Here is a 26956-nt window from a genome sequence, read left to right on the forward strand (position 1 = left end):
CACTTAATCCCGTGCGGCTCCCCTTTCCTCATCTGTAAAAGATGAGTCGGACTGGATGATTCATCCATTCTTTCATTCAAAAAAATATGTACATCCATTATGTGCCAGACACAATACTCAGCACTACGGTTCTTAACAAATCTACAATTTTATAATCCTTATCAGTCAGCTCACATTTATTAGTGGTGTTATATACTAGGCAGTGAACTAGGTTGGGATGCAAAATGAAGAAAATTCAAGATGTGCTAATGGGCATATGGATGAAGGAGGGATTCCTTCTCACAGGGTTTGAGGGTGAGGCTTCATAGGAGCTGTGACATTTGAGAGCAAGGGCATGCCAGGCAGAGCAAGTCGTCGACAAGACTAACTGGAACCCAGGCGGATGTGGGGGAGGAGAGGGGAGACTCCGTGTGAAAGAAGCGAGATCTTGAAATGAGGTGCTGTCTAGGCTTTTCAGTTGAGAACGGACAGTAACTCCTCAGGTCCGCAGCACTGAGCACGGACGAGGCAAGCCCCGGGAAGAGACACTTGCACAGCTTGGGGCGAAAAGGTGTCTAGGGCTGTAGCAGTGCGATGGGAAGCAGGGGTCGGATTCCGGACGGTTTTGAGGCAAAGTAACTGTAAAGAGCACTCTAAACGCGTGCACGAGCTCCAAGAAAGAGCTGACTTGTTTTCCTCAGAGTTGCAGCACCCCCTCTCTCCCCTCACCAACATCACCAGGCATTACACCGCCCCGTCCCACCCTCTTGGGGCACGGAAAGTTATCCGAGCTCGAATGTGGTTCTTGGCAGTACAGCTCTTCCCTGCCCCGCATAGCAGGGTCAACAAAGGGCACCGCGAAACACTACCTTCTCACCACAGAACAGCCCAGACGGCCGGGGTCGGCGGCGACCAAGGACCCTTGGCGCCCCCTGCGCGGCGGCGGTTGCCATTGTCTGCCCCGCTCCTTGCCTGTCACCTCGCCCGGGCTCGATCGGTCAGTGATGGAGTGCGGCCCCCCGTGGGGCGGCGGGCAGGCATCGGAGACGGCCGGACCGAGGAACGCTGGCCCCGAGCCCGTTCCGCGGCCGAGCCCATTGTTTTTAATACCGATCTCCAGGAATTGAGGTGCTCTGTGATTTGTGGCAAAATCAGAGCGTTGGTTTTTAACTAGAGGAAAGGAATACTTGTGCCTTGCGACCGGGCACCGTCCCATGTTAACATATAATTTATTTTCAAGAGAGTGAATTATCTATTCGTCACAAAAAGTGGTGGTGGGGGAGATGGGGGAGCCTGCTATAGACTCCCTTGAGTCCTTGAGTTCCGAAAGCAAACCCCCAGCCCTCCTGGTCATCGAGATCCTGGAATACGGGTCTGTTCTTTTCCAAGTTCTGCTAACGGGTTTGCATGAAACGTTGTCCAGTTGATGCTTTACTTGCTGTCCCCTTCTAATGCCGCTATCTTAACAGGACTTCTATGTGAGGCACTTTGACATCAATAAACGAATATTGTTCGTTTACTTCGTGCCAGGCATCCTTTTTAAGTGAGGTGTTTTCAGCCAATTTTAACTTTAATAAAGTTAAATTGTTGCATCGTAAATTTCTAAATATCTTGATGCCCGTTTGGATTATTACAAAAAGCGGCAATGATTTCTTAGCGAAATTTAGGGCCCATTTTATTCAAATTGATTGTATAAATTCCCCCACCCCATGTTCATGGTGTGGTGAATATTAAGAGTCAGACTGAATTTTACTTGCAGTAACTAGTACTGGAACATAGAATAGTTAAAAGAAAAAAAATATATATATCTGAATTCTACCTTTAAATTACCTTTGTAGAAACAGTGCTTATCTGTTTGCAGTTGAGAAGACCAGTTGAATTATTATACAAGAAGGTTTCCTTAAAAACTGAACATGTAGACTAATCATCATTTGCAGATTCCAAATAAATATATACAAAATAGTTTGTGTAAAATACACTAGAATTCAGCATCCGCTCCATCTGTAGATGCTATGTTTTTTATCGTTTTAAATGAAGTATTTCGTGTAATGTGTGTAGCTCTTATTTTGGCTTTTTAAAGGTTTTACTGTCTTAGGTAAAATTATATTAACTCACTTTATTGTGTGTATATTTATGGTGGGATTTTTAAAATGAGATGAGAAGAGATAACTTAAATCAGGCTTTTATTAAGAAAAATGCATTTATGGGATTTTTTTTGGTTTATATTTTTTGTTTTGCTTAAAATATGTAAGCATAAACTGAAGAGAGCATTCTAAGTTATAGCAGTCTGTCTACAAGTAATTCGGTCTGGAACTAGGACGGCTTGCTCTGTTTAGGGTGAAAAATAGTAGATCTGTTTCTTTCAAATGCATCTAAACCAGTTGATGTCAACATTTCTCTTTTGATGCATATACATGCATTCCTATAGCACAGGTACACAATAGTTTCTTAAATTGCAAGAATTACATTTTTCATCAGAATTGTCACTTCGCCTGTTTTTGTCCTCCCGTCCCGCCCCCCCAAACTTACGTGGAACCGGGTGGGGTGGGAGGATTTGCATCTGGTGGGAAGATCTTTCTATAAGAATTTCCTGCTATTTTAACTGGCATAGAAATATTGATGGCTACTCATCATTTGTTAGCTAAACGCCCTATCCCCCAAAGCTTCTCTGTGCAGCATGTCATCTTAACCTTAACTTTATTGAATCAAAGTATTGTCCGTAATCTTGGTTCTGTTTATCTTAACAGATGCAGTTTATGTTGCTTTTTAGTCGTCAGGGAAAGCTTCGACTGCAGAAATGGTACGTCCCATTATCAGACAAAGAGAAGAAAAAGATCACAAGAGAACTTGTTCAAACCGTTTTAGCACGGAAACCTAAAATGTGCAGCTTTCTTGAGTGGCGAGATCTGAAGATTGTTTACAAAAGGTATATTTTGATTTATCAGGAAGGTGAAATAGAATCAAATGTTAGATCATTTATAATGTGGAAATTGCAGACTTTTGAGGGATGACATTTATAAATAATGATTAATAAAGATATAGATGAAATAGTCTTAAGGTAAAGCTTTGTATTTTTAAGATAACTGCTGTTTTGATTTATTACCCAGGCTAAAATGTTAAAATTATGGAAATCTTTTTACATGAAATTATGTGACTGAAGGCATAAATGATAATTCATGCTTAATCATCTTTTTAGGAAATTTGAAAGAATTCATTTCTTTGCAGGGGAAAATAAGATCAGTATTTTAAATTGTGTGAGTAATTCTCTGAATTTAGATAAGCATTTACCCTCCACCACCACCTTCTCCCCACAAATCTGTAAAGTAATGACTGATATTTGACATGCCTTTTAATCTGACTTTTAGGATCTCTTACTCACTTATAAACACCTTGGATACATAGACCATTTTAGTCACAGATGTAAAAACTGGATATATACAGGATTTGTTCGTTAGGGCTTATTAATTTGAAGTAGACTTGCTGCTGTGGTGGAGGTGTGATTATATCTGGTAGATAGATAATTTTGCCAAGAACAGACTTTTAAAATTTTGATGTTGCAAAATGACTCATAGGTTGGCCTTGAACACTAAGCTTTTTAAAAAATGCTGTACATCTTTATTAATATCTGAAACTTTTTATACCTTAAAATAAACTTCTCAAGATTGTTCTCATAAGGTTAAAAGAAATATAATTACTTTGTTTCTTCCCCATTTCTGTTCCCTTACAAATAATTTACTGAATTTAAGATAAGAACATTCATGCATATAAAAATTCTTTCCTGAGGGGGATGTGCAGGGAACTGACTGTATGGGCTTCGAGGAGGGTCAAAGAGAAGCCTGGGTTTCCTCTCAGTTTTCCTTTATTCCACTACAATATGAGTGGGGTTTGTAGGGGAGATGGTAGAGAAAGTCATGAAGGTTATAGGACATCTAGAACTTTAAAAATACCATAGACTTCTCTTTAGCATAGAATGAATATTAGTCATCTTTGGGTGATTTTGTATCCAGTGTTTGGTTTAGTATTTGTTGAGAAAAATCATAACATTTTAGAGCTGGGAGATGTTTTAGAGTAATCTAGTCAAGTGATTTTTTTTTTTTTTTTAAAAAAAGCTTTTTGCCCCAAGGATAAAACTTTAAATGAAACAAGTGGAAGTGGAGGTGCTCGTGTGAAATCAGGACTGTGTCTCAACTCATTTGGCTTCCACCCTCTCTGTAGATGGTTCCTGAGTTTGAAAACCACTACTGTTGATCAAACTTCAGCTTTATAAAAAATGAGAATTTGGGAGAAGTGACTTGTCCAAGGTCAGTTGCTAGTGACTGCCATAGTGGCCAGAACTCAAATCTTAAGCCTGGAGGCAAAGGTTTTAAACTGGGATGAATAGAAAATTTGCATTTCTTTAAAGATCCTGTAGTTGGACAATGGGTGCGGGGAGGGCTGAGACTGGCACCTGAGGGATCTGTTAGGAGACTGCCTCATCCAGCAGTCCTGAAGGAAGACCTCTGCTGTGGGCTCAGCAGGTGGAAGAGCTGTTCCGAGGTAAGTTTGGTAAGACTTGGTCACCGCTAGAAGCAGGGAGGGCAGTGAAAGAAGAGGAGGAGTGGTGTTATTCCACATTTCTGGTTCAGTTGATGGGGTAAATGGTGAAGTAGAAGGTTGACTTTGAGGGGCCCGTGTGACTTCCATTTGGAGATGCCTAGTTTTCTCAGGGTGGGCATAGGCATGGAAGTCTGGGGGAAAATTAGGCATAAAGCGTTAGATCACCAGCATTCAAACAGCAGGCAAAGGATAAGTATAAGGTCAGTCACATTGGGGAAGGGGAGAGAGTTTCAAAAATAAGGCCACCAGTGCCAAAGGTCGCATAAAGGTCAACTAAAGTGAAGAATATTAGATTTTCCAGTGAGCATTTCACAAAATGCCCTTCATCAGAACATTTTCAGTGGAATAGTAGACAGAACTCTCAAAGAAATGGGGCAAAGTGTGAAGAGGTGGAGACAATAAAACAGCAGGTGTAGAGTATTTGGGGGAGCTTTGCTATGAAGGACAGAAGAGGTGATAACCACCTGTAGACAGGGGTGGGGGACAGGGTTAAAAAATGGCATAAGAGACTTAAGCTTATTTCTAGATAGGGGAAGGAGTCCCCCGTGTGGAGGAGGAAAATACAAGCAAGGGAATCAGTCCCAGGAATCAAGATTCCTGTACCTGAAGGAGATGGCCTGTCAAAAGAAAAGAAGGCACTACTTGGTGCTCTGTGCACAGCATTCAGCCCATCCATGTTGGGCCGCCGCTTTTTCCATTAAAGGCTGTAAAGGGTAATCTCACCTGACTCTGATATTTACATCAAGCGCCTATAAATAAAGGTGCACTAAAAAAAACCCCAGCTTTACTGACATGAAATTCACATATAAAAGTTAGAATTTATCATCAGTTTTCCTCTGCATTTCCCCATTTCATACTGAAAACTCATCTAGAGTACTTAAGGACATATTTTTTTGTAGCTATGAACAGGTGTTTTTTTTTTTTAAGAAGATGTTGGGGGTAGGAGTTTATTAATTTTTACTTTATTTATTTATTTTTGCTGTGTTGGGTCCCCGTTTCTGCGCGAGGGCTTTCTCTAGTTGAGGCGAGCGGGGGCCACTCTTCATCGCAGTGCACGGGCCTCTCACTATCGCGGCCTCTCCCGTTGCGGAGCGCAGGCTCCAGATGCGCAGGCTCAGTAGTTGTGGCCCGCAGGCCCAGCTGCTCTGCGGCATGTGGGATCCTCCCAGACCAGGGCTCGAACCCCCGTCCCCTGCATTAGCAGGCAGACTCCCAACCACTGCGCCACCAGGGAAGCCCCAGGTGATTTTTTTTTCCCTAGACCAGCTGGAAGAGGAGACCTTTTAAGCAAAGGAATTACCACTTAGCTGCTGAGAAATTCTGAACTAGCACTTTCACTGTCCATACCACCAAGTGATCTTTATGTCTGCCTTCCTCAACTTACCTCATCCACATTCTTCATCCCTGAGCCTTTCTTTACAGTTGCCCCTCTTGGGGAGGGAGAGGTGAGAGGGGAGTAAGGTTAATATAGCTGAAAAATTAGACTGAAAGTCTGGGGACTTGAGTTCTTTTCCTTTGGCCATTAGCTAGTTTTGTGACTTTGAACAAGTCATTTTGCCTTTGTTTCCTCATCTCTAAAATAAACGCTCTTGAAGATCCCGTGAACACAGAAGACACCGTATGCGTATTTTATTCCTATTTTGTGCAGCATGTTATGGATTAAAGTCTTAATATTAATTAAAAAATACACATCTACCAATTACGAGCTTCAGAATTTGTTGAAGAGTACTGTATTGATTTTCTTTACTAACAAAAGAATTTTTAATGACATAGCAGTAGAATATTGAGAACGGTTTGGTTACAGTCACCCACAGTCAGCTGATATTTAGCTGACTGGGGAGAAGTCATGTGTTGTGAATATAAGAATAGGCACCTTCAGATGTTCTCTGAGTGCCAGTAATTAGAGTAAGCCGTAATCTACTCTGCTAAAAATAACCAAACATACCTTTCTTCTTACTAGTCTATTATTAATTTTACTTCAGATTTAGACTTACAAATATATACTAAGAGAACAAAATGAGCTCATTATTGAATTTTTTAAAACCACTTGCTTCTGAAAATAGGGAGTATACTCAGGTTCTCCTGGTAATCTTTTACTAAATCAGGATAACAATTTTTATTTCTCTCTTCAAAGCATGTAAAATATTGCTTTGAATATGTTTTAATTTTTGCCAGTTGCAGGATTACTTTATTTAGCACAGTTCTGGGCCATAGTTTTTAATATACAACTCAGGCTCTGGAGTCAAATCACTGTTCTGGGAAGATTACTCAATTAAGTCTGAGTCTCCTGTAAATGCAAATAATAACAGTATCTCTCTGGAAGGGTTTTTTTGAGGATTAAAATGGTAAATTATGCCAAGGCCTTAGGTAACATTTAGTGCCTTACTCAGAGTGAGGACTCAGTAAATGTTACCTGTTATTATGCTTCTGTTTCTTTCTTCCTTAAGCCTTCTGGAAAGAGGTGCCTTCTTATAATCCTGATAACTGGATGCTCACCTACAGTGAAGAATTCATTTAATTTGATATTAAAGTAATATTTCCGAATGACTCGTATAATCTAGGACCTTTGACTAGTGTTTAAATGCTGTTTACTTATAATATAATGTATAATGCTGTTTACTGTGGATAAGGAGCGAGGATGGTGTAAGCATTAGATTGCTTAACAGTAGCACTGAAGAAATCTTGAAATTTAAAAAACAAATTAAATTTACCTGACGTTGCCTATTAGTAAATTCTTTCTAATGTAAGTATTTAGCACTCTGTTCATAGCAGCTAGTTATGTCTGGTTTTTATCTACCATTTTTAATGTCAGCCCCTTTAATCTTTAGTTTTCTTAATTCAGAGAATCTTATGTGTCAATTGTATCAGTTTTCCCAAATTTAAGACTATTTGAGGAGCATGGGTTAGGGAGGATGGAAGGTTGGAATATCCCATTGCCTTTTAAAGCAATAAACAAAACATAGGATAGTGCTGGGAAAGATAGGAAGCGCTTTGTTAGTAAGGTTGGAGGTGGTGCCTGTTATGTCCTTTATGATAATAAATGAACGTGTGTGAATGCCTTCTCTCCCAGGCTGCAGGGGACCCTTAAAAATCCCGGACGGGGGCACGAACCCGTGTTCCCTGCATCGGCAGGCGGACTCTCAACCACTGCGCCACCAGGGAAGCCCCGAACCACCATTTAAAATAACTTAGTGAAGGACTTACCTGGTGGCGCAGTGGTTAAGAATCCAATCCGCCTGCCCAGTGGAGGAGACACGGGTTCAAGCCCTGGTCCGGGAAGATCCCATATGCCACGGAGCAACTAAGCCCGTGTGCCACAACTACAGAGCCTGCGCTCTGGAGCCCGCGAGCCACAACTACTGAGCCCGCGTGCTGCAACTACTGAAGCCCGTGCGCCTACAGCCCGTGCTCCGCAACAAGAGAAACCACTGCAATGAGAAGCCCGCGCACAGCAACGAAGAGTAGCCCCCCTCCCCGCTCACCCCAACTAGAGAAAGCCCACGCACAGCAACGAAGACCCAACACAGCCAAAATAAATTAATAAAGAAATAAATTTATTTTTTAAAATAAAAGAACTTAGTGAATGTAGAAATCAGGTAGAATGGACGTGGCAAAAAGTGTATGTGTATGACAAGGGAGTCAGTGTGGTAGAGTGGAAAAGGCCTGGAGTTAAGGTATGAAGATCAGATTTCTTGTCACGGTACAACCACTTGGCAGGCCCTTGTACTCTTGGGCCTCTTTTTTTTCCTTCCGTAATCAAGGATGATGCTGCTTACTGTTGGAAAAATCAAATAAGAGGAAATGTTTTTAATAATATTGAAATTAATAGTGTTATGAAAATACTCATACTGAAGTTATTCTCATACTGAAGAGCAGGAATTCCTTGAATTTCAAAACTGAGATTGTGTGTATGTGTTTGTATGTTATTTTACATTGATGCTATGAGCAGTAATTTCCCATTGTGTTTTCTAAAAATCACTTAAATGCTCCTCTGTGAAAATTACAATGGCAACTGAGACTTGTTTAGAATGTCTTAGGTTTTCATTTTGTTTCTTTTCAAAAGCCTTAAATACATTTAAACCATTTGAAAATACTCTTTTAACCCTCCTCAAAGGACTTGGTTAGGTCATCCTTCCTTATGTATGCCTCAAGGTTGTGTTAATAACTTTTGGCTTCCTTGGATCAAGTATAACCTAGTCCCATGTGCTAGAATCCTAGTTTGGAGAATATGAGTTTTCCAACCTTATTATACCTTCTTCAAGGTAAATAACCTGAGCTTTAATTTAACAGGGTAGAACTTGGAAAATTTGAGGACATGTCTCAGTTTCCCCGTTCTCTTTATCTGACTTCTATGATTACTTGTAACTGTTGTTTTTTTCTTGAGGTTTATTCCATAATCCTATAAAACTCCTTTAAAAATAATTCTGTGCTGTTAGAAGTCAAGATAGTAGTTACCTTTGGGGGTGGGAGGCTGTGACCAGGAGAGATTAGGAGAGGGGCTTCAGGGGTTCAGTAATAATTCTGTTTCTTGGTGCAGGTGCTGGTACACAAGTATGTTCCCTTCGAAACTCATCAGGCTGTACATTTATGACTTGTGTTCTGCTCTGTGTGTATATTACACTTCAGTAAAATGTTCCAGAACGTTGACTTAACGTTGACGGCATCTTCAATAAGTCCTTCAGTTGGAGAGTTTATTTTCTTCCCTGTTTACTTGTGGTTTGAAATAGTCACACAGTGCAGTTTGTTTTAAGTAAACTTGAGAACAACCTGGGTCAGTTGTGTTTTAGAATATTCTAGGAAGAAGAGCAAAATAAGTAACTTTCTTTTTTTTTTTTGCTTGCCTGTACTTTTCAAAATTTCTTTTTTGTACATTTATTACTTTTATAGTCTAGGAGAAAAATAATCTGTTGAAAAGAGGAAATAAACTGTATAAGCATGACATATTTCACAATAGGATATGAAAATGTATTTTAGAAAACATGATTATAGGGTAAATTTTTTTCTACATCTGTTTTTTGTTACAGATATGCCAGCCTGTATTTTTGCTGTGCTATTGAGGATCAGGACAATGAACTAATTACCCTGGAAATAATTCATCGTTATGTGGAATTACTTGACAAGTATTTTGGCAGTGTGAGTAGTATTTTGTTTTAGGAAATTGAATGCCATAGTGCTTTTTTTTTTACCTTTTCTGTAACAAGTTTATTATTTGATTATCTTGGGGATTCTGACTATTTGACAGTAACTGTGGGAGAGGGAAGGAATGACTATTTCTTGTCAGTGTGCCTAGTGAGTTAACTGCCAGAATTGCTTGACCCCACAGACCTACTCATTTAATTATGCTGGTGAGAACAAGGTTTAAAATAGTGAAATAGAAAGGGGTCCAACTGCAAAGATTAATATACTGGAAGTGCTTAGTATAGAATTTAGATTTGGTTAGCAGTTACAATCATATTACCCAGAAATATGTATTTCAAAAGATCAGTCTTTATGAGTAGAAAATTATTAAGTTGCCCATGTTAGGAGCTTGCAGAGTCTGGTCTTCCTTAGCTTGTAGGCATTAAGATTGATTCCCTCTGGTCAGATTTTACTGACTACCTGATAGTAGGTAAGTAGGTAAGTATCTTTTACTTTATTCGGTTTTATTTATTTATTTATTTATTTATTTTTGCTTTTCAGGTGTGTGAACTTGATATCATCTTTAATTTTGAGAAGGCTTATTTTATTTTGGATGAATTTCTTTTGGGAGGAGAAGTTCAGGAAACATCCAAGAAAAATGTCCTTAAAGCAATTGAGCAGGCTGATCTACTACAGGAGGTAAGCTACTCAGAGTTCTCTTGACTGGACACTAGCATGTTTTGCTCTTGCTAGGGAAGTCTCAGTCATCTTCCCTCATTCTTACAGTTTCAGAAATTACTCTGAAGCATGCTTGGCATATAGTGTCCATGTGCAGTTTATTGATTGGAATATGTGTCAGCCACATCGACTCAGTTATCTGTGGATGGATTGTTTACTTTGGAGATGATCTGGAGATGGCCCATTTTGGGACCCCAAAACACCAGAGTCCAAACATTTAGAGGATGGACTACGTTAATATGGGAAAAGTAACAGTAATTTGAGAACTCTCTGTCCATTGTTCTGAATTACTTAAGATAACCCCTTTTCTCACTAGTGTGTACAGTGAGGAGTTGACTGTGAGATTATGGCATTTTCATTCCAAGTTGGTTCATATTTTCACCTCATGTCCATTAAGTGCAAATGTAGCCAAGCAAATGATAGTGTTATAATTATACTTTTTGTAGAATCCTCTAGTTTTGTGTTAGCAAAACTAACTAAAAAGTATTTCTACTTCTCTATGCTTTTCTTAAATAACCATGTTCTGTTAAACAGCTACATTCTTGTCTTGCCTTGATATCACAAGAACCATTGATAAAACCCCTTTCCCTTTCTAACTTCCACAGTTGTCTTGGGTTAATTGTATATTTGATACTTCTGTACCTTCAATTTCTGAAGTTAAAAATTTCGTAGATAAGGCTACCTTTTCCTAAAAACTTAATGATACATTAATTCAGGTACCTAGTTGAATTATGCTTTAGTCATAATTGTGGTTTTATTCAAATAGAAAGTTTATAGCATGAGGAGAAGGAGCTAGTCAATATAAAAAAATTAATTTTTTCATTATGGTAATTGTCTTTTTTATTATTAAAGGAGGCTTTAAATCAGAGTAAATCTTTTTCTTCATTATAACTTTTTTTTTTTTTTTTTGCGGTACACGGGCCTCTCACTGTTGTGGCCTCACCCGTTGCGGAGCACAGGCTCCGGACGCGCAGGCTCAGCGGCCATGGCTCACGGGCCCAGCCGCTCCGCGGCATGTGGGATCTTCCCGGACCGGGGCACGAACCCGTGTCCCCTGCATTGGCAGGTGGACTCTCAACCACTGCGCCACCAGGGAAGCCCCCATTATAACTTCTTAACTGTTGGCCTCAGTCAGGAGAGTGGGGAGCTCTCGGTAAACCCTCTGCATCAGTCACTGACTATGTCAGTTGTGGGAATTGTTTGAAGTTGGGATGACATCATCTGGAACATTCATAAGTTAAATATGAGACAATGCTTTGTACACTTAATTATCTTGAGTTACCAAAACAGGGGTTAAGGTGCCTACACAAGTGAAGTATTTTGTTGACAGCCCTAATGGCATCTGCTGTTCAGTAGTGAAATGAGCACAGCCCTTTTTCCATGTGTGTATGGTTTGCCACAGTTGTTTATTAATTGATTGTATACATGTCATTCGAAGATTTTCTTTTTAAATGTCAGATGTGCCGACTACAAGTTCATATTCTACTGTTGTAAAATTGCTTTAAAGTTAGCACCTCCTTATTTTGCTGTTCACTAACCAGACTTTTCTAAAAATTAGGTCAAGACCAGGTTCAGAAACTGGGAATTTTTCTTTTTTTTTTTTTTTTGGCCGTGCCGTGCAGCATGTGGGATCTTAGTTCCCTGACCAGGGATCAAACCCATGTCCCCTGCATTGAAAGCGCAGAGTCTTAACCCCTGGATTGCCAGTGCAGTCTGGGAGTTTTTCATATTTGTTCCTTCCCTTGATCACTTTTATATTTCATTATTATGGAACTATATTCGGTTCTATCAGATCCTGGTCCAAGTACTTTGTCATTTCCTGATTAATTACGTATGCCTTGAAACATTTCTAAAGTTGTTGAAGTTCAGCTTTTAATTTTAATATTTTTTTTTGGAGAGTAATGTTTAGGGCATTGACGTCTCTTGTGTCTGGATTGTTTTTTAAACCCTATTGGGAAATCGCTATACACTTTACAATATGACAAATATGCTAAGTTTACTTTATAGCATGTATTGAGTAATATACTAGAGGATCCAGAAGTTATTACAGGTACATGTTTGTTTGTAAATGTGTACATGTGTGTGTATCTCCCCTATAAAAGTATTTTAATAAGAAGTAATGTCTCTTTTTTTGAAGTAGTATTTTTATATCTCTAATTGGGAAAAGTAGGAATGGAGAAGCATAGGATGTCCTTAGTTCCATGTAAAATTCTCCTTACTCCATCTGACTCTAGTTTAAAAAAAAAAAAACCTGACTACTGTTAATTACAGTTCCTTGTCTTTAGAAGAGAGCTTTGGCCCTATTTCTCATCTGTGACTACATTGTTTTGTACATAAACCAAATTGATACTATATTAAGACATTTTCTATTCAATGGTCCAGGTGAACCATCTTTCTTAATTTAGCCATTCAGGTCTTGAGGAGGCAGAACGTGGCTGGTCCATTCTGAACTTAGAGTGAGGTTAAGGCCTTTATGAAACCAAGCTAAAGTCTGTATGGGGCAGTTAAGCTTCATTCAGGTTATTCTGTTCAGGTTAACTTGTTTATTCAGGTTATTCACCAACGTACTGTCATAAGAAATCCAGGATGATAAGATGTTTGTTTCCTACAATAGAGTCATTTATATGTTGATACATGATACAAGTTTACATCTCTGGGAGAGTATTTGAATATTATGTTCATAAAATAGGTGATAGAATAAGATGAGAAAAAGCATTCTACAAACTGCTGAAAAAGATTTGTCTGGGCACCATGATAGCAAAAAAGAACTATGATGATAGCTAATGCTTATTGAGCAGTTAGATGTGAGGCATCCTATGCTAATCATCAGGATTTCCTGAGAAGGTCACAAAAGCCTTTTTTTTTTTTTTTTTTTTGTGGTACGCGGGCCTCTCACTGTTGTGGCCTCTCCCGTTGCAGAGCACAGGCTCCGGACGCGCAGGCTCAGCGGCCGTGGCTCACGGGCCCAGCCGCTCCGCGGCCTGTGGGACTGGAACACGAACCCGTGTCCCCTGCATCGGCAGGCAGACTCTCAACCACTGCGCCACCAGGGAAGCCCCCACGAGAGCCTTTTTAACCAAAGAAGAAACAGAGGCTCTAGAGGCTCGGTGAAGTTCCAATGACTGGTCCTAGGTAGCAGTTGGCAAAACCAGGATTGTAAACCCAGATCTGCTAGACTCCAGAGCTGTATGAAATCTTAACCACTGTGCTCTGTCCGCCCCAACCCCCATTTGTGTATTTTCTTGGTATGTTTTAAACATTCTGTTTTAGACACCAACTTCTGTATGTCTCAGTAATATAGTAAAGAAATTCATAATTCTCCTAGAGGTTTCTCTATGTTGAACAAAGTAGGTTTCCTAAGACTGATGCTATCCTTTACTTTTTAGACTGGAAATTTTCATTGTCCCAAGTTATCAATAGTTGGAATTTATTAATTGGATATATAGATATAAATAGTATTTTCAAATCATTTCTTGTTGGATTTATCAAAATGCCTAGATCTGTAGTAGCTTTTTTGGTCTTATAATTAGGGTATAATATTCACTTCGTCTATGTCATGAAATGATTTTGCTTCCAAAATTGTAAATATAGCTGTAAAGACACTTATCTAAATGCAGTCTTAAATTTGTAGAAGTCCTAATTAATTGATTTTAATCTAGTTTTTCATATATTGTGATTTTTTTTTCTTTTTCTATTTAGTGTCAGGTCTTTTACTTGAATTGATTTTTTCTAAACACCAAAGATGACTTTGAATTTATATTGAAAATATCTGTTGGCTTAAAGATATATGCAAAGCACAAAATAATTTTGGTTTTAATCCTTTTTTAATCTGTGAAATACACATTTCTATCCTTAAGAATGTTTATTTTCTTTAGAAAAATTTCTTTAAAATGTCCTTTTTACTCAATTTGTGTAAATGTCATATAGTTTGCTTAGGTAGTCCTTCATTTTATAGGCAAACAGGGTTAGAAAGTCAGTGCATAAAGTAGATTTTCAATTAGCATTTTATAGTCAGTAATGAGAACATAACATAAATGTGTATCTGAATAATAATTACTAAAATATCAGATATTATGATTAAATAATAAAGATGTCTTATTTTACTTAATTACTTGGTAAGGAAGGGTTACAATTTTGATATTTCTAGACCAAACTCTGTTAATTCCTTTTGGTATTCTGTTGTATGAATACATAATTAGATTTGGGGGTAAAGCCCAGAATAATTGGTCTGTTACCCAATTTTTAACGTTTGACCGTTGGAATTTAAAACATATTTTCTTAACATGCCACTCGTACTTAACTTGATTCTTAAATTATTAAAGTGCAACATGCTGAGATTACTAAATTGACATTTTTTATTTGCAATACTTGGAACATTTTCCCCAGCACCAATTAAATACCTATTTTAAGCTAGATTTTTTTGGAGGGAGGACATGGGGTAGCAGTACAGTTGGATTTATTTTATAAACATTACATATAATGACAAAGGAAATATAGAGTGCATTTTCTTTGTGAAGTCAGGCACTTACCAGTTTTTCTCTGCTCCTTAATTTTATAGAGCCAGAATGAAGAATGGGGAGGTTTGTCTGAGGATATCTTATAATAAAGAGCAGTCTAAGGCTTTAGTCCCTTTGACCCCCACCTTATTTATTGGTAACTACTAAATTTACCATTTTCGTGGCATGGATAAAATGGGGTGTTATGCCAAAACTGTTGCACGTGAGATGATTTCAAGTCCTTGCTTGATCTGTGAAGATCAAATAGTTAAATACTGGGTGTTGGGCTTTAACCCTCAGCGGTAGATGCATGATGGTGTTGATCAGCGCTTTGAGATGTGTCAACCTTTTTTTTTGTACTAACAGCATCATTTTCAAATTCGTGGGGGTTTTCCTTTTGAGCTTTGTTTGCTGTTGGTATTGTTTCTCACTAAAGTAATCTGAGAAATGAAAAATAAGTGAGGTACCAAAAGCAAGCATCACACATGAATTTGCTTCTACTTCAAGGTGGTCCACTTTATGAATAGATTTATTGGATTTACAGTTGTTAATTTGCCTCATCTAGAAAGTGGTGCTCTATGGAGAATTAGTGCTGCTAAAATTGATTTGTTTTAGTGCTGGGCCTGCATGATACATCTTAGTACTATACAACATCTTTGTGGAAGTAGTAATTAATAAATCTCTTGGACTGCATAAAAATGGAAAGGTAAGAATCTTAAGAGAAAAAGTGATTTCTTTAAAAATGAATCTTTTGTAACTTAAAAGTATTTTAAGTAAGTAAGTACTTATTGAAGTATTTAATAACATGCCTTTTAATAAGTTTGCGTTTTTTTTTTAATTAAAATCTTGCTAATTAAGAATATTTGGGCTTTGGGCAAGGTAGTCAAACTCAAGAATAAAGATTATCTTACATTGTTTTAAAACAGATGCTTTAAAATATATACAGTAATATAACAGCAAAAAGCATTTTGATAAAAATCCTCTTAGGATTGGCTTTAATAAGACAAGCTCCTGTAATTCCTTTGTAATTACCACTGTTTGTATTAAAACCTTTAAGCCTAACTAAACCTTCTTCTTTTCAATTGGGTAAAAGTTAACAAAGCTATATAATCTTTTACGCCAGCATATTTTAACTTTTTTTTTTTTTTTTTTTTTTTTTTTTGCGGTACGCGGGCCTCTCACTGCTGTGGCCTCTCCCGTTGCGGAGCACAGGCTCCGGACTCGCAGGCTCAGCGGCCATGGCTCACGGGCCCAGCCGCTCCGCGGCACGTGGGATCTTCCCGGACCGGGGCACGAGCCCGTGTCCCCTGCATCAGCAGGCGGACTCTCAACCACTGCGCCACCAGGGAAGCCCTATTTTATCTTTTTATGAGTAAACTTGATTGGGGTCTGCTAGAACAAATTCTGGATAAGTGAGGTTTAGTTACATTAATGCTTGAAATAGAAAATACAGAAGGGTAGATACAGAGAAAACAGAAGGCGGAACAAATCTTGCCTTTCACTTTGCATTTAATAAGAAACAATTTGGCCAATGCCCTTGGTCACTGGTTTTTCGGTTGTAATCATTTTGCTGTATGTTTGTTTTTTGAGCTCTTTTTCTTTGTTTGCTTTTCAGAATTTTGAGGATTTCCCCCTTGCTGTTTCATTTTAATTCATTTTGAGTCCACTGTTGCTACTCTGGTCTGTTTGTAATAATGAAAAGTTGGAATAACTTAAAATATTCAGTAACTGTAAATGTGATTTTCAAAAGTATTTGACAAGAAGCCACAGTAATAAATGCAATTTTATATCACAATAGTTACATAAACCAAAAAAATTTTCGGTTAAATAATATATACTTACTTATATTTCTTATTTTATAGTCTCATGTTTTCTATTCTATTCTTTTTTCAATGCTGGTCCTGATCCACTAAGTTGATTGCATGAGCCCTAGGATTGGGACCTGCACAGGGACCTGCAAAGAGCATATTCCTAGCTGGTGGTGGTGGTTTTATGTGTTTGTTTATTTATTTATTTATTTATTGAAGTAAGTTGACGTGATTTTTTTCTTTAAAAAGTACTTTCTGAAAAATTGCAGGGTTTGAGTTCTTTTTTCCCCTATTGAGACATTCTTTTTTCTTTTATTGTTTCCTCTGCTGTCTTTTTTTAATAAAAATTCCCATTATAGGAAAATTAACAAATACAGGCAAGCACACGAGAACATAATTTTACCCACCAGCCAGAGACAATTTATTCTGGTTCTCAACTAGGGTTGGGGGTGGGGAAGTTGTGCCTCCTCAGGGGACATTGAGCAATGTCTGAACACATTTTTGATTGTCACTGCTAGCCGTGAGGTGCTACTGGCATCTAGTAGGTAAAGATCAAGGACGCACTGTTAAAGAACCAGCAGTGCCCATAACGGCCCTCTCAGAATAAGAAATTATCCGGCCTCAAGTGTCAACAGTGCCAAGGTCCAGAAACCCTGGTTTAATTTAACATCATGTAATATATAAAAATTTCATTTATAGATTCCATTTACATTTATGGACTGCTACATCTTTTCAGTATAATGTATAGTCCAGATTATAAATGACTGGCTGAAAATGAATCAAAAGTAGAAGGGGAAAAAAAAACCCTAAAAATTGTGAAAGAAGGAGAAATGTGCTCAAGTAAATGGCTATAAAAATCACCTCTGTGATCCACCAAAATTACTTTTACTTGATAACCAGAGATAGCCCGTAGCAAAACTTATGGGATGTCACTATATAATTTAATTTCCTCAACAACAACCAAATCTGTTAACATCTATTAAGGTAATTGAGTTTTTGCCAGAAAACAGAATTGAGCATACCCTGCAGGCAGTTAGAACACTTGAATTTTCTGCTGATTTCCCTATCCACCTTAGGGATTTGATAATTCCTTAAGAGAGGAATAGTTTAAATGACCAGAATTTACATATATAGACTTATGTTGTACCTGTAGACATTTTTGTTGTTTTTCTTTTATACCCTATTAGCGTTAAAGAATTTACTTAGTAAAGATATTTAGAGTTTGAATATTTGAAATTCAGTGATTTCTAGAAATCTTTTCTATTTTGAAAATCCTGATTAAGTTTAGGGCATTTCAAGTTATGATCCTAATGGAAGAACAGGGCAAATACAATACAACTACCCTAAAATGTGCTTAAAACTATTTCTTTATAGTTTAAAGTTATATTAGCTAGGTTAATTATTCTGCTTCTTTATTAAAAAAGTACAATTAACTGCCAGAGAAAGTAATTTCTCTTTACTATTTTATCACTAACGGGTTTTAGAGCAGGGTTTTAGGAAATGTAGTTAAGTTTTCCTCATTATTATTTTTAAGACAAATGTAATAGAAGTAGACCAACAGCACAACAGAATAAGACAGCAGGAGATATGAATAAGTAATCCACAGATGAAAGAAAAAACACATGGTCCTTTGACTAAGGGAATGTAAATTAAAATATCCGTTAGCTTTTTTTTTTTTTGGTTTCTTGGATTGGCAAAGAATAATTGTTTGCTTCTTATGAACACATACATTTGTATTCCATTTTGAAGGATTAGTTTAGTGATATCTATTAACAGTTAAATGTGTACACCTTTGCCCCATTAGTTACACTGGAAGGAATTTTATCCAACAGAAATATACAAATGCAGCAAGACACATGCTCAGTATACTATTGAGCCATTGGAACCTAACCAAATGTCCATCAATGGGAAATAGGTTAAGAAAATTACAGTACAACCATACATGAAACTGTTAACCTGGCTTTGAAAGAAATGAGATCAATTTCTATGTAATGATATGGAAAGATACGCATCAAGTAAGAAAAGATCTAGGAGCAGGACATTAACAGTATTACCTCTGAAGATATTTGAGGTCCCTCCCTCCTGTTTTCTAGAAGTGTAAAACATGTATTTTAAGTATAATTTTTTTTAATTTATAAATTTTTAAAAAAGACAAATTGCTGCTCTGTGAATGGAAGACTACATTGTGTTGTTCCTTTAGTTGAAACTAGAGTAGAATTTGCTAAAAAGGAAGTTTCAGCAGGTAAGGTGAAGCACTTATGTTCTTTTGGCCATTTTAACACTAACCATCTGGAGCAACCATATTGCTCTTGCCACATTGCTAACTTAATGTAAAAAAAATCGCTGGATTTTCCTAGTGCCTCACAAGTGCTTTCGTAATAAGACACCGTGAGCCCTTTCATCTAAAAGGTACCTTATAAAGTGCTCTCATTTCTTCTCTTTTTATTCATTGCTAAAAAGAGATCTTAGTGCATTTGGATACTCTGCAGCCCTTTGGTCTTTAGCTCAAGGATTAGAGTTCCAGAGTTGAGAATAAGGACTTTGCCACAGTATTCAGTGAGGGGCAATAAAAAGGACCATTGTATTCTAGAACATGAAGGACAAAGGATACAGTTCAAGGAATAAGTAAAGCCCCTTCAAGAAAAACTGAAGTAGAGCAGTAACTTCAAATTACACTTTCTTATATATATTTTTAATTAAATGTACATTATTTCTCTTTGACTACATAGTGTACCAGAAAGAAAAATCAGGACACTAGGTTTTCAGTTTTGGATCCAATACCACTAGTTTATTTAAGCACTTCTCATTTCAACAAGACTTAAGCCTTCAGATAATTACTTGCTTACCAGTTTTCATTATAGTTTATCAGATCATTTTACTTTTGAGTCATTGGCCTAGTATAGTGAATATCTGGGAATTTTTAAGGTAATGAGGTTTCTTAGGAACGTAGGTGGTTTTGAGAACAGGTGTAACTTAATTCCTTTCTGCTGTGTTTGTTGTCCTACACTTCCCACTACATCTGGTCCTTTTTGTAGGGGATTAAGAAAAAGATTATTCTTAGTATGGAGGAAAGTTGAACATGCATGTATACTGAGAAGAGGAGCTAATGGAGATAGCGATGAAAAACAGGAATGGAATAATGGGAAAAGTATATGCGGAGGGTGAATAGGAATGGAATCAAAAGCATTGGTCTTGAGTAAGGTGAGTCTTCTCCCTCCTCTGTTTGGAGGAGATGAACGGGTTAAAGCTGTAAATTTTTTTCCTCATGAGTTGGATGAGTTGAGAAACTACATCTAGAGGAGAGCTGCAGGGACTGAGGAGAAAGAAGAGGTAGATAACTTGAGGAAAATGTTGAGGGTTTGGAATAGATTTGCCCAGGCTTAAAGGCCCATTTCAGACTGAAAATAGTAAATATCTAATCTTTATTTAAAAAAATAGGTCTCCAAAGAATCTGTACTAAGGGCAACTTGTGGTTTATGTTTGTGTAATACAACTTGGTTAAATTTTTTTCCTCACTATTTTCATCCTGGTCTTTATTCCCACACAATCTAAATCACTGACATTTCAGTGTATTAAACTCAGTTTGCTAGGTAGTAGAAGGCAGTAGGTCTAATTCTGCACAGGACTATAAGGTCTGTGTATTGTAACAGACTTCATTCTCACCCTCCCCAATTCTTAATTAATATAATTATTACATGACTCATAAAATGTACTGGTGGTAAGAAGGCCCAGAATACTGGAGTTATATTTAATCCACTATAATGTTTTCCTCGTATATAAGAGAAAAAATAACTTGGTTAATTATGGGCATATCTGTCATTTAGCTAAAAATCAGCCTTAAATGCTAAATGGTCATTAAGGCATTTATTTATAGCACAACTTTCTCAGCCCCTAGCAGTTTAAACTGGGCAAGTACTTAAAACGTGTTATAGCAACTTAAAAGTGGTTAAAAGAATACATTTTTTTTAATTTAAAAAAAAATTTTTTATTTTTTATTTTTGGCTGTGTTGGGTCTTCTTTGCTGCGCGCGGGCTTTCTCTAGATGCGACGAGTGGGGGCTCTCTTTGTTGCGGTGCGCGGGCTTCTCATTACAGTGGCTTCTAAACCACTACGCTACCAGGGAAGCCCAATACACTTATTTTTGTGGGTTTTAGAGTTTGTTTTCTCCTTGAAGAATGTTTTTCCGGGGAGGAGGTTTTTGCCCTTTGAAGAGTATTCTTCTCAATTGACTGGATGATAATTTCTTAAGTACAGTAATATGGATCACTGTTATAAAGAATAGTTTGGCTTTATCAACTCTTTTCTTTTCTAAAGGGTAGTAAAGGTCTGTCAGAAATGCCTGGGGGGCTTCCCTGGTGGCGCAGTGGTTGAGAGTTCGCTTGATGAAGAGAGAATTGCTTCTATAGAATTGTCCTCTTTCATAGTTAAGTCTCCTCTGGGGAGGAACCGCTGTGTACTCAGCCCTATTTGAGAAAGTACCTTTTTCTTTTCTTTTAATTGTTGGTTTTTACATGGTGTGATATAAAATTAAGAGAGAGGGCTTCCCTGGTGGCGCAGTGGTTGAGAGTCTGCCTGCCGGCGCAGTGGTTGAGAGTCTGCCTGCCGATGCAGGGGACACAGGTTCGTGTCCCAGTCCCACATGCCGCGGAGCGGCTGGGCCCGTGAGCCATGGCCGCTGAGCCTGCGCGTCCGGAGCCTGTGCTCCGCAACGGGAGAGGCCACAGCAGTGAGAGGCCCGCGTACCGCAAAAAAATAAATAAATAAAATTAAGAGAGAAAACAAAAAGATGAAAAGCTGTAATATAAAGGCTCAAAGTACTGGTATTATTTAGGTGAAAGGTTATTTGATAGACAAACTTTTCTTGTTCTCTGTCCAGAAAACGGAACATGTATCACAGCAAGAGTTTCATTGGGTGTAAGAAAGCATAGTAGAATATGTGCTGGAGTACTTACATGTATCAAAATGTAGTAGGATATATAAATTCCGTTTGTAATTATAATTTTGTCAAGTTCGTTGTTTATAGTTTAGCATTACCTGAAAAGTTTAATTACATTAAAACCCAAGGGATAGTCCCAATTATTTCATTTAACTGATATTTTCATAGGGAATTTTGCTCTGATAATGATCTATCATTGGGGCTTATAATTTATATTTTTTACACAGAGAATATTGAAATAGGTTCAGAGTTCATTGACCAAAATACTATAATTAATACCATTGATACCGAAATCGAATTCCCTCATGAAAATGAAGCATTTAGGGGTTCAATTTATTATTAATATTATTTTAGCTTGCTGCTTCATTCCACAATATTCTGAGTGGGAGAAAAAAAGCAATTATATCTTAAAACTGTTTAGGAATTATCTGAGGATTAAAATTTAACTGGCTTTTTTCCTCAAACACTTTTGTATTTAATGGTTATTATTTAAGTATAAGGTATCTGTTACATATTTTACTGAAACAGTTTACATCAGTTTGTAGCCTAATATTTCAAAGTGCCAAGTTGAATAAATATTAAATTGAGGATATCTTAAAAGCACTCAAATAAGCAGTTTTAAACTTTTTTGAGTCACAAGCCTTTTGGAGGGGTATAATCGCTTTGAGAGTCTGATGGGCCATGGGCCCTCTTCTCAGGAAAATCTGTACCTAATTTTGTCTCTAGTTTCAGGGAGGTTTTGGAGTCCCTAGACATTCATCTCTTCTGTGCACTCTAGGGTCAGTTTAAAACCTCACCTCAGGTTACCTTGTTGATGTGAGAAACATCCTTTTAGGTACATTTATAGAGAGAAGGCATAGACATTTAACACGTCTATTTGGAGAGTCCTTTAAAATCTTTCTCGAGGATTATTTTAAAAGTAATATCCTTAGTCGCAAGGGTATAGTCTTTGGAATTTTTTTTTTAAGCTAAGCAAACCATTGAAAACCTCTATTGCTACCAAATGGGTGACTACTTTTTTCTTGGGAAAGATTTTCCTTTAGGATCTGTAAAAGTTCATGGTCATTCTAGGATGTAATGATTTTCCATTAAGGGATTAAATTCCTTTGCTTCGTGTGGTAAAATCCTGATGAACTTGAACACTGGTGGGAGGGAGTATTCTAACTGGATTTTGAGTTAACTCAGTATTTACCAGATGACTTATACTGAAACATCTTTTCAGAGTATTTTAGTAAATACAGTGCTTTCGGATTTTGTAGGACATATAGGTCATCATATAGATTATCATTATATACAGTAAAATTATAAAAGATGAATCTGAACTCCTGGGCTTTGTTTAGAAGTTAAATATTCAGCCATGAACCAAAATTCTAAAAACAAATTCTAAGTTTCAATTAAAATTTCTTTACTGTGCACTAAACAGTCTAGAAATCTGATTGTGTCTATGTCAGTTTGTATACTGTGTGTAAGAATATATGCATTTCTTTTGTAGCCACGTCATGAATATTTTAATGTCCCTGTGTACTAAATGACTACTCATCATCGTGTATGCAGAATTTCACAGAGGAAATAGAGAGCTGATATGCTCATGAAAGAAAATACCCTCAGCTTGGTGACTGATTATCTTGTATAATAATAATAGAACATTTCAGAACCATTACCTTTATAATTGTAATAATTTTCCTGTTTTCATCCTCTTTTCTGTTTTATTTTCATTCGATATGTGATCTTGATATAGCTTTTCCTGCTTGCAGCTGGTTTAATTTCTTCTTGAAAAAATATGACCTATGACCATTTTGAGTAATGCTTCATCTTAAACACATACGTGTCATCATTTATGAACCATCTGTGATTAATCGTGTAAGAGGAATACCTAGCAATTGTTAAAATGTTTACCAAAGAAAATATAGCTGAAATGCTGGGGCAGAATAAGCAATGCCATAATATAGTGTGGTTTCATCTTCAAATGTTGGCGGGGGGCTGGGGGAGCTATATTTAGGGTGATTATATTATAGTCTATATGAGCAAACGTTTTCTAATGTATCACATAAAAGTGTATTTGGAAATAATACAAGAAAGTAAAATCTACTATTATATAATATTTAAGGTAAAACATTCAGTTTCTAAGAAATTTATAATGCCACATTTATTGAATCACATTTGTGCTATACAATATCAAACAGTCCCTTTAAGAACTATTAGAAAGCTATGTCAGAAAAGTCTCTTCTGCAATATCTGTTGTTCAATAGTAAGTAATCCTTTCAAAGTATTGATACCTGCTTTATTTTATATAGTTAAGATTCTAATATTGCTTAAATACTAATATTTTACTAGTTATGGTTTTATAATTGTCTGCATTTACTTAATGATTTGTTAAATATGGTTTTATATTTCTGAATATGAAAACCTTTAATACTGATAATTTTTGTGTATACTTTTAATAAAACATGCAACATATATTATTATAAAGGGGAAATTACCAAATAATTCATTGTTTATGCCTAGAGAGTTTAAAGCCCGAGTTAAGTAACCTATCATTAAACAATACATTCAAAAGATGCTCAAACTGATTTACCATTGAAAGAAGACCTGTGAAAATGTGTATAAGGCAGGTATGCAGATCAGTTGTTTCCATTCTTACCATTCTCACTGTACCACATGACATTTGAAGCACCTGGGTAGGCGGTCAAATGAGAAATTTAGCATTATATACATTGATAGCATTGGGAAACATTGGTCTTTCGTTTCCATTTTTTTCCTCTATCCCTCCCCCAGCCCTGCAACATGTCATTCATGTGGTTTTAATGCTGCATAAATATGCGTTGTCTCATGCCTGTTTGCTTTGGATGCTGTGTGCCCAGCTGTAACAAGATGTTGCTTCTTTTGTTATTTGTATACAGCTGCTTGCTTTAAACTAGTAGATTTTGAAATACCTTTCCTTGCATGTCTAAAATAAAAGTATTGCATGTACTTTGTCTCATGTGAATGACTTTTTTCTTCTCCATCCTTAAAATATTTCATATTTTAATTTTTCCAGGTAATTTTTTTAAATTGTCTTTTAAAAATAACAAAATTTACTAGTTTAACCATTTTTAAGTGTACAGTTCAGTAGTGTTCAGTATGTTCACATTGTTGTGCAACAGATCTCCAGAAGTCTTTTATCTTGCAAAACTGAAACTCTGTACCCATTATACACAACTATTCCCCACTTCCCCTCCCCTCAGCCCTTGGTAACCAACCACCTTTCTACTTTCTGTTTCTATGGATATTACTAATTCAGATAATAGTTTTTCTAGGTAATTTTGAGCTACAATTTCAGTGTGAACATGTGAAAATTATTATAAATACAACTGATTAAAAAACTCTAACGTACTCTTTGTATAAGTCTCAAAGGAAGAAAATGTGTAAATGATTCTTTGAAGTTAGGCCTTTCAGAAAGGACAGATACTTTAAATAATGCATATTTGAGAAGTAACGTGGTTCTCTTCAAGAAATGCTGTATAAGATTGCAAGCAGTGAACACATAGAGGAAGTCTGACCAGTTCCAGGGAATAGGATAGGGGGACATTTTTACATGGTAAGCTAAGAATGTTAACTATAGAATTCAATGTAGGCACCCTTTAATAAATACATTAAAGGTTATATGATGTTTTAAAAATTATTTAACATTAAATGGAAATGATTCTTTTTAAATTGTCCCCTTTATTTAATACGTATGTGATTCAGATGTCAGTCTTGCAGTGTATTTAATGTTTAAGGCTAAACATTATTATAAATGAAAGAGATTGGCTTACATCATTCTTGGGAGTGTTGCATCACTTCCATTAAACTTTCTTTTAAAGCTATATCATGAAAACTCTGAGACATACAAATAGAATAGTATAAGGAACTGTCATGTACGCATCACTCAGCTCCAACAACCATCAACTCAATGCTAGTTTCATAAATCACCACCCCACCCTGCCTTTTTTTTTTCCACCCCACCTTTTTTGCCTATTTTACAGCAAGCCCTAGACATCCTACCATTTCATCTTTACTACTTAAGTATGTATCCCTAAGAGATGAGTACCACACCCCCCAAAATTAATAGTAATTCCTAATGTCTTATTCCTGGTTGGGTTTTTTTTCCTAATTGTCTGAAAAATGCATTTTTATAATCGGTTTGTAAGCGCCAGATTCCAAACAAGGCTCACATTTTATCTGGTCTCTTTAAGTCTCTCTTAATCTTTAACAACTCCTCTGCTTTTACCCTCCTTTGCCTATTTTTGTTAAACTGAGTCCCCTATGCTGTAGAATTTCCTCCATTCTGTATCTGGCAGATTATAATGGTGATGTTTAACTTGTTTTCTTATCCTCCATGTATATTTAGGTCTGTAGCCTGGTTAGGTTGAGGTTCAATTTGGAGGCGGGGATGGGGGCAAGAATACTTCATAAAAAATAGCCTTTTTTCACCAAAGCTGACTTTTACCCATTTTTCATTAATACACAAACATACTAGAAGGTCATCATATGAACTTTATATAGAGAGCTGGTTTATAGTAAGGCTAAATACCTTCATTTAGATTTCAGTTGAGTAATGTATCAGCTAACATTTTTTGAGCACTTCCTGTGAATCAGGCACTAAGCCTTATTTCCCTTAATCTCTACATATGAAGGTAAGTACTATGATCCTTGTTTTCATAGTATAAGGAATAAGGAAACAGACCAAAGAGTTTAAATAATTAACTTAAGATTATTTCATGTAGTGCTTTACATACAATTAAATCTAATGTATGGATTTATGGTTTAATTAATTTTTCTTTTCCTTGTTTTGTGCTGTACCACAATTAGGATGCAAAAGTAAGTTATTTGGGTACAAAAATTGTTTTCCTCTGTTAAAATCTAGTATGCCTTTTAATTACAAACTTGTTGTTAGTAATATCTGAAATTTGACCTACTTGATCCTTTTTTATTTTGTGCCGTGCAAAATTAGACACTTGGGAAAAACGTTTAATTTTTTACTAGTATGCCTACTTTGTTTAGTCTTCTTTTGACATTTAAAAATGAGTATTGGTTGTTCCATAGAACAAAAGGCACTTTTGTCCCAGATCCCAGAGCATTCTTTCTGTATGTTGCTTCCACTGAAACCATTGGTTGCTCTGGGGAGGTCTGGGAAGGTGAGTTTCTGCAGCCTTGCTGCTGGGGACATTTAAGTCCAAAACTGAGTAAAAACTCAGAGAAGAATAAATACATATGACTTGAAAAAAGAGCAGGGAAAACAAAATATGTGAAGAATGGAGAGAGCC

General features: G+C 36.9%; 1 protein-coding gene across 2 annotated transcripts in view; it reads left to right on the top strand.

The window, feature by feature from the left end:
* Positions 1 to 2576: 2576 nt before the first annotated feature.
* The window catches only part of AP1S2 (adaptor related protein complex 1 subunit sigma 2), a 26413-nt gene continuing 2033 nt past the window's right edge, over positions 2577 to 26956 (top strand). Inside the window, exons 1-4 of one of the 2 annotated variants that reach the window (XM_024755230.1) lie at positions 2577 to 2905; positions 9600 to 9708; positions 10255 to 10392; positions 23164 to 24641. In XM_024755230.1, the coding sequence (XP_024610998.1) occupies positions 2727 to 2905; positions 9600 to 9708; positions 10255 to 10392; positions 23164 to 23199 (462 nt within the window). In that variant the 5' untranslated portion in view covers positions 2577 to 2726 and the 3' untranslated portion in view covers positions 23200 to 24641. Of the gene's footprint in view, positions 2906 to 9599; positions 9709 to 10254; positions 10393 to 23163; positions 24642 to 26956 lie in introns of those variants that run through there. The other variant, XM_024755229.1, reaches the window with a different exon arrangement.

This window comes from Neophocaena asiaeorientalis, unplaced genomic scaffold, assembly GCF_003031525.2.
Source record: "Neophocaena asiaeorientalis asiaeorientalis breed wild unplaced genomic scaffold, Neophocaena_asiaeorientalis_V1.1 scaffold876, whole genome shotgun sequence".
Lineage (NCBI taxonomy): Eukaryota > Metazoa > Chordata > Mammalia > Artiodactyla > Phocoenidae > Neophocaena > Neophocaena asiaeorientalis.